The 15,527-nt window shown below is 37.5% G+C and overlaps 1 protein-coding gene across 5 annotated transcripts in view; it reads right to left on the bottom strand.

Moving 5' to 3' along the window:
- The window catches only part of LOC124123534 (endosome/lysosome-associated apoptosis and autophagy regulator family member 2-like), a 67,317-nt gene that overhangs the window by 40,583 nt on the left and 11,207 nt on the right, over positions 1 to 15,527 (bottom strand). For all 5 annotated transcript variants that reach the window (XM_046486716.2, XM_046486712.2, XM_046486714.2 and 2 more), the window contains exons 2-3: positions 13,747 to 13,870; positions 9,609 to 9,810 (exon numbers count right to left, since the gene is read on the bottom strand). In XM_046486716.2, coding sequence (XP_046342672.1) covers positions 9,609 to 9,810; positions 13,747 to 13,870 — 326 coding nt within the window. The remainder of the gene's footprint in view (positions 1 to 9,608; positions 9,811 to 13,746; positions 13,871 to 15,527) is intronic.

The raw sequence follows: 15,527 nt of genomic DNA, 5'->3' as shown, positions 1-15,527 counted from the left end.
GTTGTAAACAATAATATAACATTTTTCAACTAATTAAACTCTTACACTACAAAAAAAAACATACCATACTTTCATTGTATAACATGCAACTTTTTTCCAGAAAAGAAGCCAAATAGGATGCAGTACGCATTATTCACACAGATTTCAAGATCCTTAAACCATACCCTGAGAGTTTCTTCCAGAAATCACACGTCAACATACAGAATGAAATACTGGTATATCTGTTCCAAGAAACACCACAGCTAGTTTTAATCAAACCTTAAGCCAAAATACAATGGTTCAAATTGTTGGTTCCAAAATTTCATCAAAAAATGAACAAGGACCAATGAACAAAATGAATCCAATGGTAGCAGTTTCAAGTATTAAATTTTTAAAAAAAGCTAAAATAAACCAGAGAGAAAAACAAAGCAAGTGAAACACTCACATAGTCATTCCCATGCAGGGAAGCGATTGAGTGAGTGATTGAGTGATTGAGTGATTGAGTGATTGAGTGAGTGAGTGTGTGAGTTGGGTTTTACGCCTGTTTAACAGTATGACAGTTATATCGTGGCGTGTCAGTTTAATGCAGGAGGAAAGCCGTTTAACACTTCGGTGAAACCCACGAGCACGGGTATGGTGCTGACAAACCTAGAAACATAACTTGGGCGAACCTGGGATTCGAACCCACAATCCTAGGTTTCGCATCTCTGCACAGCGAATCACTGCACCTCAGACGACTAGGCCACCCGCGCCCCTGTGCAGGAAAGTGACTAGATCAAACATTACAATATTGATATGTTCATCTGGACTAACATATAGTCTATGAAATCTTATATTACACAGTACAATTCTCTCATCTAAAACATTTTTTCCTGATGCTGATTTTTGGCTGGCTAGACTTGCTTTTTCATAATCTAGATTGACTTTGGTTTTCTGAAATACATATGTTCCAGTCATGGTGCAGGACTAACGCTCATTTGACAACATTAAATAGTAAACCTTTCTTCACAACATAAAGCATGACATCTCATGATATTCCACCTTCCTTATGTCCTGAATAAAGAGGCAACCTGTTACCGAGGCAATTGTTTCCAGCTTGTCTGTTAAACGACACTTAACTTGATAACATACATTTAATCTCACATGATACTGCAGAATATACCCTTCTCTTGTTGAATACTCAGTTCAAACAATTTCAATAGTCCAAGTGTTCCTTAAATTTGGAAAGAATCAAATTATAATTCGTTCAAGGTTGCTCAAATGTTGAAGTAAAAAGAAAACATTCTTAGTTCAAAACATGGGAAAATTCATATTTTCTATGCAGTAGTTTTCAAGTTATAGGTCACACAAAAAATGTCTTCGGAAGGACAGAATTCCTTGGTAAACTATTATAAAGGCAATCTGTACAAATAACTTTTGAGATTACTAGCTCAAACTTAGTGCTCAGCACCTGTTTTCAGTTGAATTTAGTGTTATTATTAGGACTATTACAAGCTGAGCTTATTAGACTGGGCAGAATTTTATTAGGCTTGGGTTTTTGCCTAGCAGGTAAAGTCACAGACTGTGTAGGTCAACAAATTCCAAATGTTTCAGTCTCTACAACGAATAAATGACATCATGTAAATTGGCTTCGCAGCTAGTCTGTATCCACACACAAGTCCCCATGTTGGCAATTACTTGTTCGTCATTATCGTGTGCCTATATTTTCAACTCATAATTACCATCATCATCCCCGTCCCTTCAGCGCTAATGGCTCATACAGCCATGTATCCAGGCAATTGTCAGACAAAGGAGACCCAGTACAACAATACACCAGACATCCATACAATTCATGATCAGGATCAGATCAACAAGTGTTAACAAACGATGCAAATTCTTCAGCCTCTACAAAGTATGTTCCTAATACAACAAAACAGTAATGTTCACAGCCAAATGAACCCTACAAGCAATTTCTCTTATGAAATCATCACTTGCATGTGTTGTCTACAACATAACAATGCACACATACACTATTATCACCTACTCTATGAGATGATTAGTCAATTACTCAAAAAATCAATTTCTACATTGAACATATTCAACAAGAATTTCTACATATGTCTAAAGAGCTACATGTCTCAGCTCTGCTACAATGGAACAGACGCTTACAAGGTAGAAAATTTGGCTCTATAAGCTTCCTGCTAACTACAAATACATATTCTTGTTTGGTAACTTGTATAAACCACATGAAAATAGCTGCCATCCTGATGGCCTGAAATAGTACGACTGGAAGCAATCAGTGAGATGTTGTAAACACATGAGGATGATGGGCTATAAATCAATAGGACAAGATTCCCAGCGGGACAGCCTGATACAATGACACTTTGTCTATGACAGTTATGTCTGTTACTGGCTTTGTTGTCTTTAGTCAGGCAAATCAGAAGCAGACAGGGTTTGTACATATTGAAATTACTGTTCCTTGTATACAGTACTTACAAAACATGATTCACGGTGGATAACTTTCTACAGCTTTTCAATCACTACATCTGTGTCTATTGTCAGTATTGAGTGTCGCAGATTTTGCAAATTGACAGTAGACATGAAAATATACTCAAATTACTTTTTCTTGTTAAAGGATATTAATGGTGAATGGTCTTACATGAGTAGATAACGAGCAGTTGTAATTTACAAAAATTGCCACCTTCCCATTGCATTGAGATTGATAAATTACCCTTTTCAGTTTCTGAGTCCCAAGGTTTAATTAGTGTATAATATCATGAATATTGTGCATTAAGCATGTTCATATGTATTTGTTCAGTTTCCTTGAGTGCAAGTACATTTACCACAGGCTTCATAAAAATAATCACCAAAGTATAAGAAAAAATATTTCAATTTGTGCCCTTTAGGCATCAGGATGCCGTTGTACGAAGCAATCTTAGCGCTAAGGTGGTCATAACTCCCATACCTTAACATAGTCTTACCACAGTCATAGTGCTATGGTTGTTTTGTACAACGGCATCCAGGAATTCATTTAATTGGGCCAATTTTAACAGTGCCACTGGAACTTCAATCCCTGGAAGAAGGCCAAAATCATGAAGCATACAAGCGACCAAATATATCAATTGTTGTGGCATCATGTCCTGCCACCAAGTTAATAAAGGTATTAGAAAAACTGCCAGTATGATAAGCTATACAATGGCAGTAACAACAGCTTGGAGTATATCATGTCATATATCCTGGGGTTAATAAATCATGATGCTGGCACCTATCAGCATGATCAGCATAACACAGTTGTGTGGGTTTTGAGAGAACAAGAGAACAAAACAAGTTGACCATCATTATCATGCAAGCTGAATTTCAGAAAGTTTAATCTAAACAAAATAGTTTTGGTCCAGAGTTCACAGTTTGGGGAGGAAAATTACAAATAATTTTGTATCATAATATTTTATACTGCTGTATACTGACACATTGTAATATTAGAGTCAAATATTCTAAAGTAACAAGTCATCAGGAGATGACATATCTCTCAAATCTGCATCTTCCCGAGGCGAGAGAGTTAACTTACTCTAAAAGTCCAGTTTCCACCCTTGCCGAACTTGGCTTATTACCAGTTATGTCCCTTCTAAGCCTCTCCTATGGACCAATCAGATTCCACCTCTTGTATCACTCGCATTAGCTTCAAACAAAATGGCGGCATGCAGTCAGGACGATCTGATCAATAATCAAGATCTATATCGTGATAAAACAGGTCTTACATCGCAAAATGCATCAAATCATGTGAGCACCTTGATTATAAACATGAAAAGATTTGGAATATATCTGCTGACAGTGACAGCGAGTTGGTGGTGCACATGCACTGCAAATCATGCAATTGACCGAAATCTGCACGACAGTTTATGAACTGGATTTCAATTTCGTTGTGCGATTTTGATTGGACTTTGCATAGACTTGTTAGTCCAGCCAAAATGTAACTCCATAATACAAGCCTAGTTTGGCAAGGGAGAAAACTGGACTTAAATAGCCAGTTAACTCTCTTGCCTGGAGAAGATGTCCAATCTGGTGCAATCAGAAATGGAATTTGGCTACTTATGGTTCATTGCCATTGGATACCTTGAGTACTTTAAAATGGACATGCTGATCGCTACATTTTCCCTTTTTTTCAAATCAGGGGCAAGCAATTTTTAGTAACAATTTCTAGAGTCACACAAATTAGAATCCCACACATTCAGGGATGCAACTTGGCACAAGCTTAATAGCAACTGTCAGTTTGTCTAATGTTAAAAGTATCCCAAGGGCAGTAGAATTTCAGGTTTTTAGGAGGTGTCCTATGTTATCACTATTGGGGCTAGTAAATGTTTCAGTCGAGTTGCATCCCTGCATGTCAGTCACACATTTCAGAGTGACCCCTGTCTCGACAGTGACCCCTGTGTACACCGACCAGCTGTCATGTCACATGATCAAGAGATAAGCCTCCTTCTTGCACTAGCATGGCCTCTCCAGACTGACCCACAAGTGACACAGACACTAATTAACACAGTGGTAATTTGGTCAGATCAAGATGACAAGGGATACTTGGAAGAACTTTCTCCAACATTGAATACCTCATCCAGACAGCTGCTGACCAGTCCTATTGATTTTCACTTGTGAATATTCTCCCCTACAAAGATGAGATTTCCAAACCCATCAATATATGTAAATTTGTAGTAATGACTCCTATGACATTGACAATGCTAACCAATGAGACAGTGCTACGACTTGACTGTTTCTGATAACATGGCTGACACAATATGGCAAGTGAGTGACCATTTTATTACCAAAATAAAGGAAACGAACACTGGGTGTGATCAATGAAATTGGGTCACAATATTGCAGGCTGTTGTGAAATCATCAGTTTCCATGACATCACAATCAAATGATGTCACTACTCTCAATGACACTGCACCTGGTCAGCTGAACTTTTTACACTTAAGACACTGGTTGTTACTGTTACAAACTGAACAAATTGGAAGAATGATGTCGGATGACAAATACAGTCTCACCCTTGTGTCGTATCATATGAAACATATCAACACTAGTCAAGAAAGGATTCTCTCCTCAGCAAGTCTTCGAATATTAAACTCTTATCAACTTGTGATATTATATGATCTCAATAGACATTCTCCATATATTTTTTAATTAGGCCACATTAAATTAATCATTTCAGTTTTAATCCAAATATTCAAACTGTAAGGCATTTGACAATTCAATTAATTAGGCCACATTAAATTAATCATTTCAGTTTTAATCCAAATATTCAAACTGTAAGGCATTTGACAGTTGGTGTATTTCAAGAAGGGAACACACTGATCTTTGTATGTTGGTACTATGGCACAAACAAACTATGTTAGGAAAAGTTTCGTAATAATGTGGGCAGAGATGATAATATTAATTAATTTATTATGTGTACTGTGGAAAGAATTGGTATGCCATTGTATAATTAAAACCCAGATAATCATGAACGTCATCAGTTATGTGAACATCATTTCTAGGTTTCATGACACAGGCTCTTTACTCTTGGTGTTACCATGGCAACACTTATCTCACTGTTATGCCAATGAATATAACCAAATTAACATATAGAAACAAAAACAATTCACAACAACTGAATAACTCTCACAATGTATTCTATATTCACATATCCAACGGTGGCTTAAGGTGATAACAGTACCGTGATCTCACTAAGCCTAAGGAATAAGCAATCACGTAATAACCTGATCAAGTGAGCGAGTATGGTTTTACACCGCTTTTAGCAATATTCCAGCAACATCACAGTGAGGGACACCAGAAACCGCCCCTTATAACCTGATCATGAATGTTAGACATGGAATCATAGTTTCCTAACCACTTTGAACTACACCAGCTTGTGACTACATAGGTTTTCGACATGCTCTCTGAACCATGTGAGTAGTGGTAATGAAACGCATGGAGTGTGACACATCCCTTAATATAGACAGAGTTATAGGAAGAACATCTGCTCCATCACTGCCTACAAGTGATAACAGCATTGATAGTTAGATTCTCTTATGAAAACAATAATTAACAACAAAAACAAAACAAATTAAACAAGTATTTGTCACAAAGTGAAGAAATGTCCCCCGCCTGTATATACACCATAGTACGAAATATGAAGACAATCCAGCGATTAGTTCTTGAGATATCGCGGCAACACCGTTTTCCAACTCCAAAAGCAGATTTGCTTGCTGTGACCTTGAAAAGGGGATGAAGGTCACCAAAACCGACTGGTGTCTGCGGTGTCTGTATATACACCATAGTTCCAAATATGAAGACAATCCTGCGATTAGTTCTTGAGATATCGCGGCAACAAACAGGTGGGACGTACGGACGGACGGACAGACGGACGGTCGTGAATACTATATACTAAAAAAAACAAACATACACAAATATCAAAAACCTCTAAAATAATCACAGCGTGTGCCAGTAGTAACTGATGATAGATTCTTGTTGCTGTTGAATGAAAAATATTTCATTATTTTTTTTAATTTATGGTTTCTGCATAAACGTAGGTAAGTTGAAATAAAAGTGTGTTGCTCATTTTGTTTTAACCTGTCATTGAACTGTTTGGGTCCATTAATTCAATGGGTTACAGATGAAGTCTAATTCAGTTAAATTAAGTGTATGATACTACCATATTCGACGTATTAACTGCCCAGGGTACTCTCAAAATTAGAAATAGGGGGCTCTTATTAGAATAATATTTTGGCGAGAGAAAAAACAGAGGTGAAAGATCGTAAATTTTGTGGTTTATGCTGACAGCCTGAAATTTTTGTTTACGACAGATATATTTTTCCAGAATTTAATTTCCCATAATTAAGGGTGCATATAACACATGAGTGCGTATTATACACGAATAAATAAGTCTTGTGTACATTGATACATCGGAAGGGGTGCTAATTGGGATTGTTCAGTAGCCAATATATTAGCAAATATCAATGTGGGCGCTTATTGCATCAAATACGGTATTAGTAATAAACAAATTCATGTTCATTAATCAGAGAAAGGGTATGCACATGGTCTCTGTTAAGTTATTAGCTAAAATGTTACTTAATGTAAGAATATTTGTTGTTTTTTAATTCCACTAAAATAGTGTTGCCAGGCAAATAAAATAGGTTCATATTATTTTCTATTTCATGGATTTGTGTCACTAAATGTTTGAAATTTCTCTAAATCAGAGAAGTCAGACAAATAAAAATAAACTTCTTTTTTTTTTACAAATTTTTACTTTTGTATGCATTTATATTTCATATTCCTCTAAAAAAGAGTTGTCAGGCAAACAAGTATCAATTGAAAATAAGTTCATATTATCTTCTCTCATTACGTTTTATTCTGGAGCTCTTGGTAACATTGCCCCAGTCAGTAGCCATCAACACTGTAGTAACAGATGTGACTGACGTCTTGCATTTCAGTTGCCAACAACATGTGACCATGTGTCAAGCTGGGATGGAGCCAGCAGAATGGTGTCATGTCACGCTGTACTGTAGGGACATCATGGTTAGAAAACTCGTGAACCCGTTAATCGTCCTATGGAAACTGTCATATCTAATTAACCGTTTTAATGAAATATTCACAACGTCTACAGTAGTAGGTACAACTGTCCAAAGAGAACAATTCGCCAATAATTCCTAACCAACCTCCATTAGATGTTCTGCATGAACTAATCTTTTATTATATTATTAATAGACTGTTGCAAACTGTGGATTTATAACTATTTTATAGTGAATACTTCAGATTGTCACAATATTATTATTTTGATTTCATAGCGAGTGAGTGGGTATGGTGAGTGAGTGAGTGAGTGAGTGAGTGAGTGAGTGAGTGAGTGAGTGAGTGAGTGAGTGAGTGAGTGAGTGAGTGAGTGAGTGAGCGAGCATTGTAACACTGTATCAATATTACAGATTTTTCAAGCCTGTAAATGATCAGGTCTGGACCAGTCAAACCAGTGAAAGTATGAGAAATGATTCACGCCACATGGGTAAGATAACATGCCATCAGCCAAGTCACAGACCACATGATCCCCATTTTACAAAGTGAGTGAGAAGTAGTTAATGTAGTCAGACAGTCTGCAGGACAACTGAGCCATGGCTAGATAAACTAGTGGTCGTAGTATGAGGTCAGTGCTGTTCCATGACAACCAAATCAGCCAGAGAAGCAACAGTTTGCCATCAAAATGATCCATTGTGAAGTCTTGCTAGTATCCATGGCAACATCAAATCATGTGAACACTAATCAATAATCTTTTTATTTCTTCATTATATGTTTTCATGTCATCAGAAGACAACATTATGACATTTTTCAAAATGCTCGAAGAGGTTGCAGACTGCCACTGAGAAGTGACTTCACCATGTTCATAGGGAAAATCATCAATATTTTGGCAACACAAAAACTACATAACTACTATGGAGCATCGTTGTGATGCAGATGAGACCTCAGCTAAAAACAAGTCAACTTAATTAAATGCATCAGGGTATGTTCTATACATAGGGAAAATATCAGACAAGAATCTTTCACTGACTTTCAACAGAAACTGGACTGTCTGCCTTGTCTAGTGGATAGAGATAGAGAGTGGAGGATCAGTGGTTCGATACCCTGTCTGTATCATACCAAAAGACATTAACAGATGGTACTTGCTGTTACTCTGCCTGGCACAGGCATTAAGGGATAAAACAAGGACTGGTCGGAGTGGAGCCAGTATGCCACGTCTAAGTTGGGTATCCATGTTAAGCTGTGGTATGGGATGTCAGTGGGCTAGCCTAGTAACCGGAATAAGTTCGGACTAGTACAAGCACTTGGGGGTCTTAGAGTCCATTTGATTTAAGGGAGCCCCATCTTTATCCATTCAACTTTAGGGTTATGACGAGGACTTTCATGCTTAATTTTGACACTGAATAACATTATTATTCCCTATATTATAGTTTCATGACAACCAGAGAATCTACCCAAGTGTCTCTTGTCATCAACACATGTCAATAAAAAATTTAAATTCTGTGTCAACTGACCTCACATGACCTCACAAGAGGGTGAGATTCTATTTATCATTCAAATTATTCTGCCAACTCTTTCAGTTTGTAAACAGTTATAATGAGAGTACAAAGAACTGCTAACTGAGAGAGTTGTGATGTCATTTGATTGTGACATCATGGTTACCGATGACATCACAACTAGTGATGGGTATTGGCCTGACTTTCATATTGCAATTTATTGTAATAATGATTTATGTATCGCAATACATACCACAATATATTGCATGCATTCTTTCATCTGTAATTTGTTATGAACCTGAATAAAAATAACCCAAATGACTTAAAGTTGGGCCCATACATCGGACCTATGCACAATTTTTTACAACTTCATAGTCATCTTCATTTTGTTCGGTGTTGCTATGGTCACATACTCATGATAAACAGACAGTATATAAAGGAAGATGGGCACGAATAGTTTCACTTTTTTTTATTACTGGAATCAATTTCATAGTTTCAATTCAACTTGTCACTTATGTAAACTTTGCCAACAAAGGAGATATTGCTTGATCTCAGCCAAGCCACATCTCCCGTGAAAGTCAGTTTCAGATGACAGATAGACTCTCCTGCACTGCCTACCTGCTGCAGTTGACATCGCGCTTGTGGCTTCTCCACATGAAGCCTCCACCGAAGGCCTCGGATGAGATGGTGAACCCTGTAGGGAGGTTGTCCCAGTCGTCAAAGCGGAGCCCACCTCCCAGAGAGTACGTGCCGGCAGGGCAGGGGTGACACTCCTGGTCCCCCTGGATGTCCAGAAACTGACCTGCATTGCATGTGAAGGCTGAAACAAGGAGAAGACAGAATTAGACTTCTGGCTTAATATTCCCAATAACCATCAAGAAGACTAAGTCAGCAATATACCCCATCTTTTCCAATATGTGCATAAAAAACACAAAACATATATCATATACTTCATTAAACGAAAAAAAGAGTTAATCCTACAGCTTGTGAGTACAACTGACTTTAAGATTGATGACTAAACCAAACGATTATCTCTCATTTCATTTACTGCCTTAAATACCACCCAGAGACGTGAATGAATAATGGTACTTTTCAAATGACAGCTTTTCATTTGATATTTTCAAAACTCTAAATCATTATTGCATAACAAAAAAGCCAAATAGCAGCGTTAGAAATTGGCACAATTCCTGTAGTCCTTACCAAACTGCCCAATAGTAATGGTATCCTAAGGACTAGTAGAAATTGGCCCATTTTAAGGGTTTTGCTATATGTTATCATTATAAGGACTAGTGGACAAAAGCTGTTAGTTTCTAACCCTGAATAGTCAAATGACACCTGAACAGATATATGATCAAAATGATACTGTGCTTGTTTTCAATACACACTGCACGATGCGCAACTTCCCACTCTGTCCGGGTACAATGTCATGCTATCAACCAAGTCTCCAAGCTTGACCACTTAATCCATTTATTTGCTTCTGAAAACAAGCATAGGTTGCTGGGGACCTATTTTAACTCTGAATTTCCAACCAGGTTGTATGAAGTATGATGTCTTTTGTCCTTACAAAGTTTGAATCTTTGTCAAACTTGCTATTGCCTAAAAAATTTAAAATCACCTTAATTAGTAAATAGCAAAATGCATAGGTTCAGCATTTGCCTGATGTGCATATGAAGGTCAACAAAGAAATGAGAAACAGTTCATGAGTTACACTCTGGGAACGATCCCTCATTTGAACTGAAGTCAAACTCGTTGCCTTGGGAAATGGAAATGACACAAATAAATTGAAAAAATATTGAATAGCAAAGGGCACCAGTGCAGAACATGCCTGATGTATATACAAAGTTTCATGAAGAAATATTTAATGATTTAGGAGTTATACTTCAGAAAAAAAAATTATGGACGGATGGAAATTTCCATATCCCCCTCAAAACTTAGTTTGGGCAGGGGATAACAAGTTTCCAACAGTTGCTCAGTGGCAGTATACACCATACTACAGTGTACAACAGTATACAGTAAATGTTGATATGCTCTGTCATTATATAACATCATATATATGCCACATGAAATCCAAGTCTAAGTAGTCTGTGCCAAGAAAGAGTTGAATAGCCCTGACTGGTGAATAGGTGAGCTTACAATATTAAACAATTTGTATTTACTGAACTCTAGCTTCAGCCTAGTGGCTAAAGTTGCAGACTGCTAACTTAAACTAATTTGGGCCAAAGATGAAATTGCTGATTGTCATACCATCTTTAAAATTACACATATACTAAAATCTGGATAGTGCGAATGGTACTGTTCCAGTGAAATCATCTTCATTTTCACATTCTCAGATTAACAAAGCATTGATTTCTATCAAAACTTTTGTAGATACAGACTTACAAAGTTTGTACTAAAGACGTTTGGATTAACAAAGTATCATTCTATTCAGCAATATTCAGAGAAGGGCATATTAAAGTTGTTAGAACTATGTAGTGGGCAGAAACTACAACAACATTTTAATTATTTGAAGATAAAACCAGTAGCATTCTGTTATTTCTTTTTGCTTATTCATAAAAAACTCAGCTGAAAGTATTTTGACTACCATGACTACCGTAAACTAATTTCGTTTTAAGTTTTGTATGTGTTTTGGGCTCTGAGGGTTTGATCAAGGCTATTCATATTGTACTACTCTAGTTTAAAAAAATAACTCCTCCAATCCCATTGTGTCAAGTGTTAAACAAAGACTACTGAAATAATACATGGATGGTGCCTTGGTACTTAAACCATTCAAAATTTAATGACGATGCACATGACTCACAATGACAGAAGACAAAAACTTCATGACCTGACAACAACTCTAGGAATTGGAAGGGAAAACAATGAATAAATAAACTTACTTAGTATGAAGGACACATCTACTCTTAAGCTGACAATTGTGGCTTGATGAATTTCTTAAAGACTGTGGTTACAGCAAGTGTGTTCACAATAGCAGATCAATGGCTGAATAATGCCGAAAGTTGGTCAACAAGAATACTGATGACTTTCCTTGGTAACTGACAGCAAAACAGAGCTTGAAAACTGTCCAGTGTGCCGTTGTACAAAGCTAAGGTGATCTCATACTTTAACATGGACTTACGATCAACGTAGCACTAAGGTTGTTTTGTACAACGGCACCCTGGAATGTTAGCACTTGGTGAAATATTTGGAGGACTAAGGAGTTCAGCTGTTCTCTTCCAACTCTTCAACCAGACTTAAATTGATAAAGGAAGTCATACAGGATTAGAAATACCTTCCATGTAAGTTCCAATGGCAATTTTAAAATGACAGCCTGTGCCCAAACTTGAGTCTACTAGCATGAACATGGCTCTTAACATAATTTTCAGTACATTGTAGTGTTTTATAAGCTGAGATTACTATACTCAACAGACTCTCAGAAGACTCAGGCTTCAGAATATAGGCTAAAGTCGCAGACTGAGATGATAATAAAAGGTTTAAAAACTGTTCCTGGTGCCTTAAGAGCACACTTAACAATCACATATTGTAAATGTATGTAATTATTTTGTTTGTTGTTTAACGCCGCACTCAGCAATATTCCCGCAACATGGCGGAGGACTGTTAATATTCAAATCTGGACCAGACAATCCAGTGATTGATATCATGAGCATCGATCTATACAGTTGGGATACGATGACATGCATCAACCAAGTCAGCGAGCCTGACCACCCAATCCCGTTATGACAAGAATCAATTCTAACCCGGATCTTCATTTATTAAATTCCATTATTGCCAATATAAAGTGGCACAGCTGAAAATCACTGAAAATTCAAATTGTTACACATACAGCATTAAAGATCAATAAAAGACTAAATTCCCTGTTCAGCTGGATCATTCAGCACTGTATATCATGGAGAGCTTTGGTATTACTGTGGTGAATGTGTTTCAATTACCTGTGCCTAACATATGATAGAAATTGAGTTCTCATCTATTACAATGAAAATATTATCAATTAAAAAGAAATTCATTATTTTCAAGCTATTTGATTTTGTTTTTTTAAAAAGCATGTAAGTTCCTTTATTTTAATGTGTCAATTTTGAAAATTGACAAAACCATGGTCTAGAATATTAATATTTACTGTGTAAAGTTAACAGGTTTTAACATTGTTCCTACTGTGTGAAGTCCAGTAGGGATGCCTCAAGAGGTTTGTTGTTGCTTAGCAATATGATGGCAGCTTGTAAACAATCAAGTCCAAACCAGACCAGACAAACCAGTGATTATATTATGAGTAAGTGAGTGAGTTGGGTCCAACGCCGCTTTTAACATTATTCCAGTTTTATCACGGCGTGTCAGCTTGATGTGGGAGGAAAGCCTGAAGTGATGCAGGTCTAAGACGTTTACCACTTTGGTGAAACCCACGAGCAAGGGTATGGTGCTGACAAACCTAGAAACATAATTGGGGGGAACCGGGATTTGAACCCAAAATCATAGGTTTCTGGCGTGTCCAGGGGACGCAACTGTGCAAAGAGAATCACGGCGCCTTAGACGACTGGGCCACCTGTGCCCCTGATTATATTAAGAGGAAAGTCCAATCAGGGTACCTTGACAAATAACAACTGTCACTGAGCCTGACCATCCGATCCATTTAGCACATCCTTCGGCCAGTATATCACTGGGAAATCCCAAAGAGGATAATAGGACTTCAGCTCTCAAAGTTTTACTGAAAATAAGTATTGGGAGGGAGTTGACAGTGGTACTGATGCTGTGACTGGATAATACTTACTGCAGTCTTTCCCCCTCACCGGGGCATTGGGAGCTCCCCCTGTACACTTGTTGTGTTCCGGCACGGACACCCTCCATCTCATTCCCTCACTGTCACACTCCGTGTACTCATAGTGGAAGTCTTTCTGTAGGACAAGCACAAACACTTCATCAGTAGGAACCAAACATAAACTGTATTCTTAGGAGAGAATAAAGGTACTGTGTTGTCTATGTAGATCAGGATTATCTTACATTTAATCACACCAAATTGAATTCAGTTCTCCATTGCTCATTGTGATGTAAAAGATAGATATCACAATCGGATACATAGCAAAGCGTCTAATCTCAAGATCTCTGTCGTACCCAAACTTTAAATAATATACACTCTTTAAGTTAAAAGTGATAATGTCTTCTGGCCAAAATGTTTTGCCCCTTATAGCAATGCATCAAATCTCATGTTCTTTGTTGTCTCTAAAACTTTAAATACACTCTTTATGTCAAATGCCATGTTTCTGCCCAAAATGTATTGCCACATACACTTGTAGCAGTATTCAAATAATATCAAGGTGACTGGTTACTAAGACAGCACCAGGCAAACCAGAGACTAAACATCAGAGACTAAACATCTTCTTAAACTACCTGTGAAGATTCCAGGGTAGAATAGGTCTTCAGCAACCCATGCTTGCCGTAAAAGGTGACTATGCGTGTCATAAAAGGCAACTAACGGGATCGGGTGGTCAGGCTCGCTGACTTGGTTAATGCATGTCATCGATCCCAATTGCGTGGATCAATGCTCATGATATTAATCACTGGATTGTCTGGTCCAGACTCAATTATTTACAGACCGCCGTCATATAGCTGGAATATTGCTGAGTGCGGCGTTAAACAACAAACCAACCAACCAACCAACCAACCAATCATCTTAAACAGTGACTAATTAGGTCAGAGCAGGGAAAGATGTATTGTTTTCAAATTGTGTTTCTATGTTTGGTCAAAAGGTATACACTTAATAGATTTCTGTTACACACTGCAAGATATCTTTAGCAAGTCTGATAAAAACTCTACCTGTATCTTTAACATGATCAAAGGTAACAGCATGATGTGTACTAGACTGGGCTTGTGCCACTGGCTTACTGAGATTCCACAGATTAACATGGATATCCCACTCAGACACAACCGGACCTCATTTAATCCCCTTAATACCAAGCACAAGACAGGGTAAAAAGTATCATCTTTTAACATTTTCGGCATGACATGGATCTAACAAGGTTTTCATGTCTAGGGGCAGATGCTCTCCCAACTACATCACGGAGAGTATCAAATGTATCACTACAACATATTTGCCAGGTTTTATTAACCAAGTCCCAAGTTCCCCCACCACACCAGCAGTCTGTTAATCATGATTCCAATGATGTTAATTTCCTGTCTGCATGGTGATAGAGGAAGTGCTTTCAATGGAGTTGTTTTCAGAGATATCCTAGGGGAAGTTCAGGTACTGGGAATTAAAACAGGTGGTCACACATGTTCTCAGGTCCATCCTGGCTTACATACACTGCACAAGGCTACGGAGAATTTCTTGAGCCACTGAGTACTTACTCCTATGTTATCATTCACATTGTGGTATTGATCATTTTTTTCTGGTATTCCGAGTATTTGTACTCCCTTGGATCCAGTCTGTGGAGTATTTTTAGACCAAACAGTAGACATTGTTCAAAACAAATTTCTGATTATAAATTATAATAGTTTCTCATTTCCATCTGTGAGTTTTCCATCTTATCTCACTCCAAGAGTGATTAAAGTTTT

This window comes from Haliotis rufescens, unplaced genomic scaffold (genome assembly GCF_023055435.1).
Source record: "Haliotis rufescens isolate VD_foot unplaced genomic scaffold, xgHalRufe1.0.p SCAF_23, whole genome shotgun sequence".
NCBI classification, from domain to species: Eukaryota; Metazoa; Mollusca; class Gastropoda; order Lepetellida; family Haliotidae; genus Haliotis; species Haliotis rufescens.
This window is presented reverse-complemented; position numbering and strand designations above follow the sequence as displayed.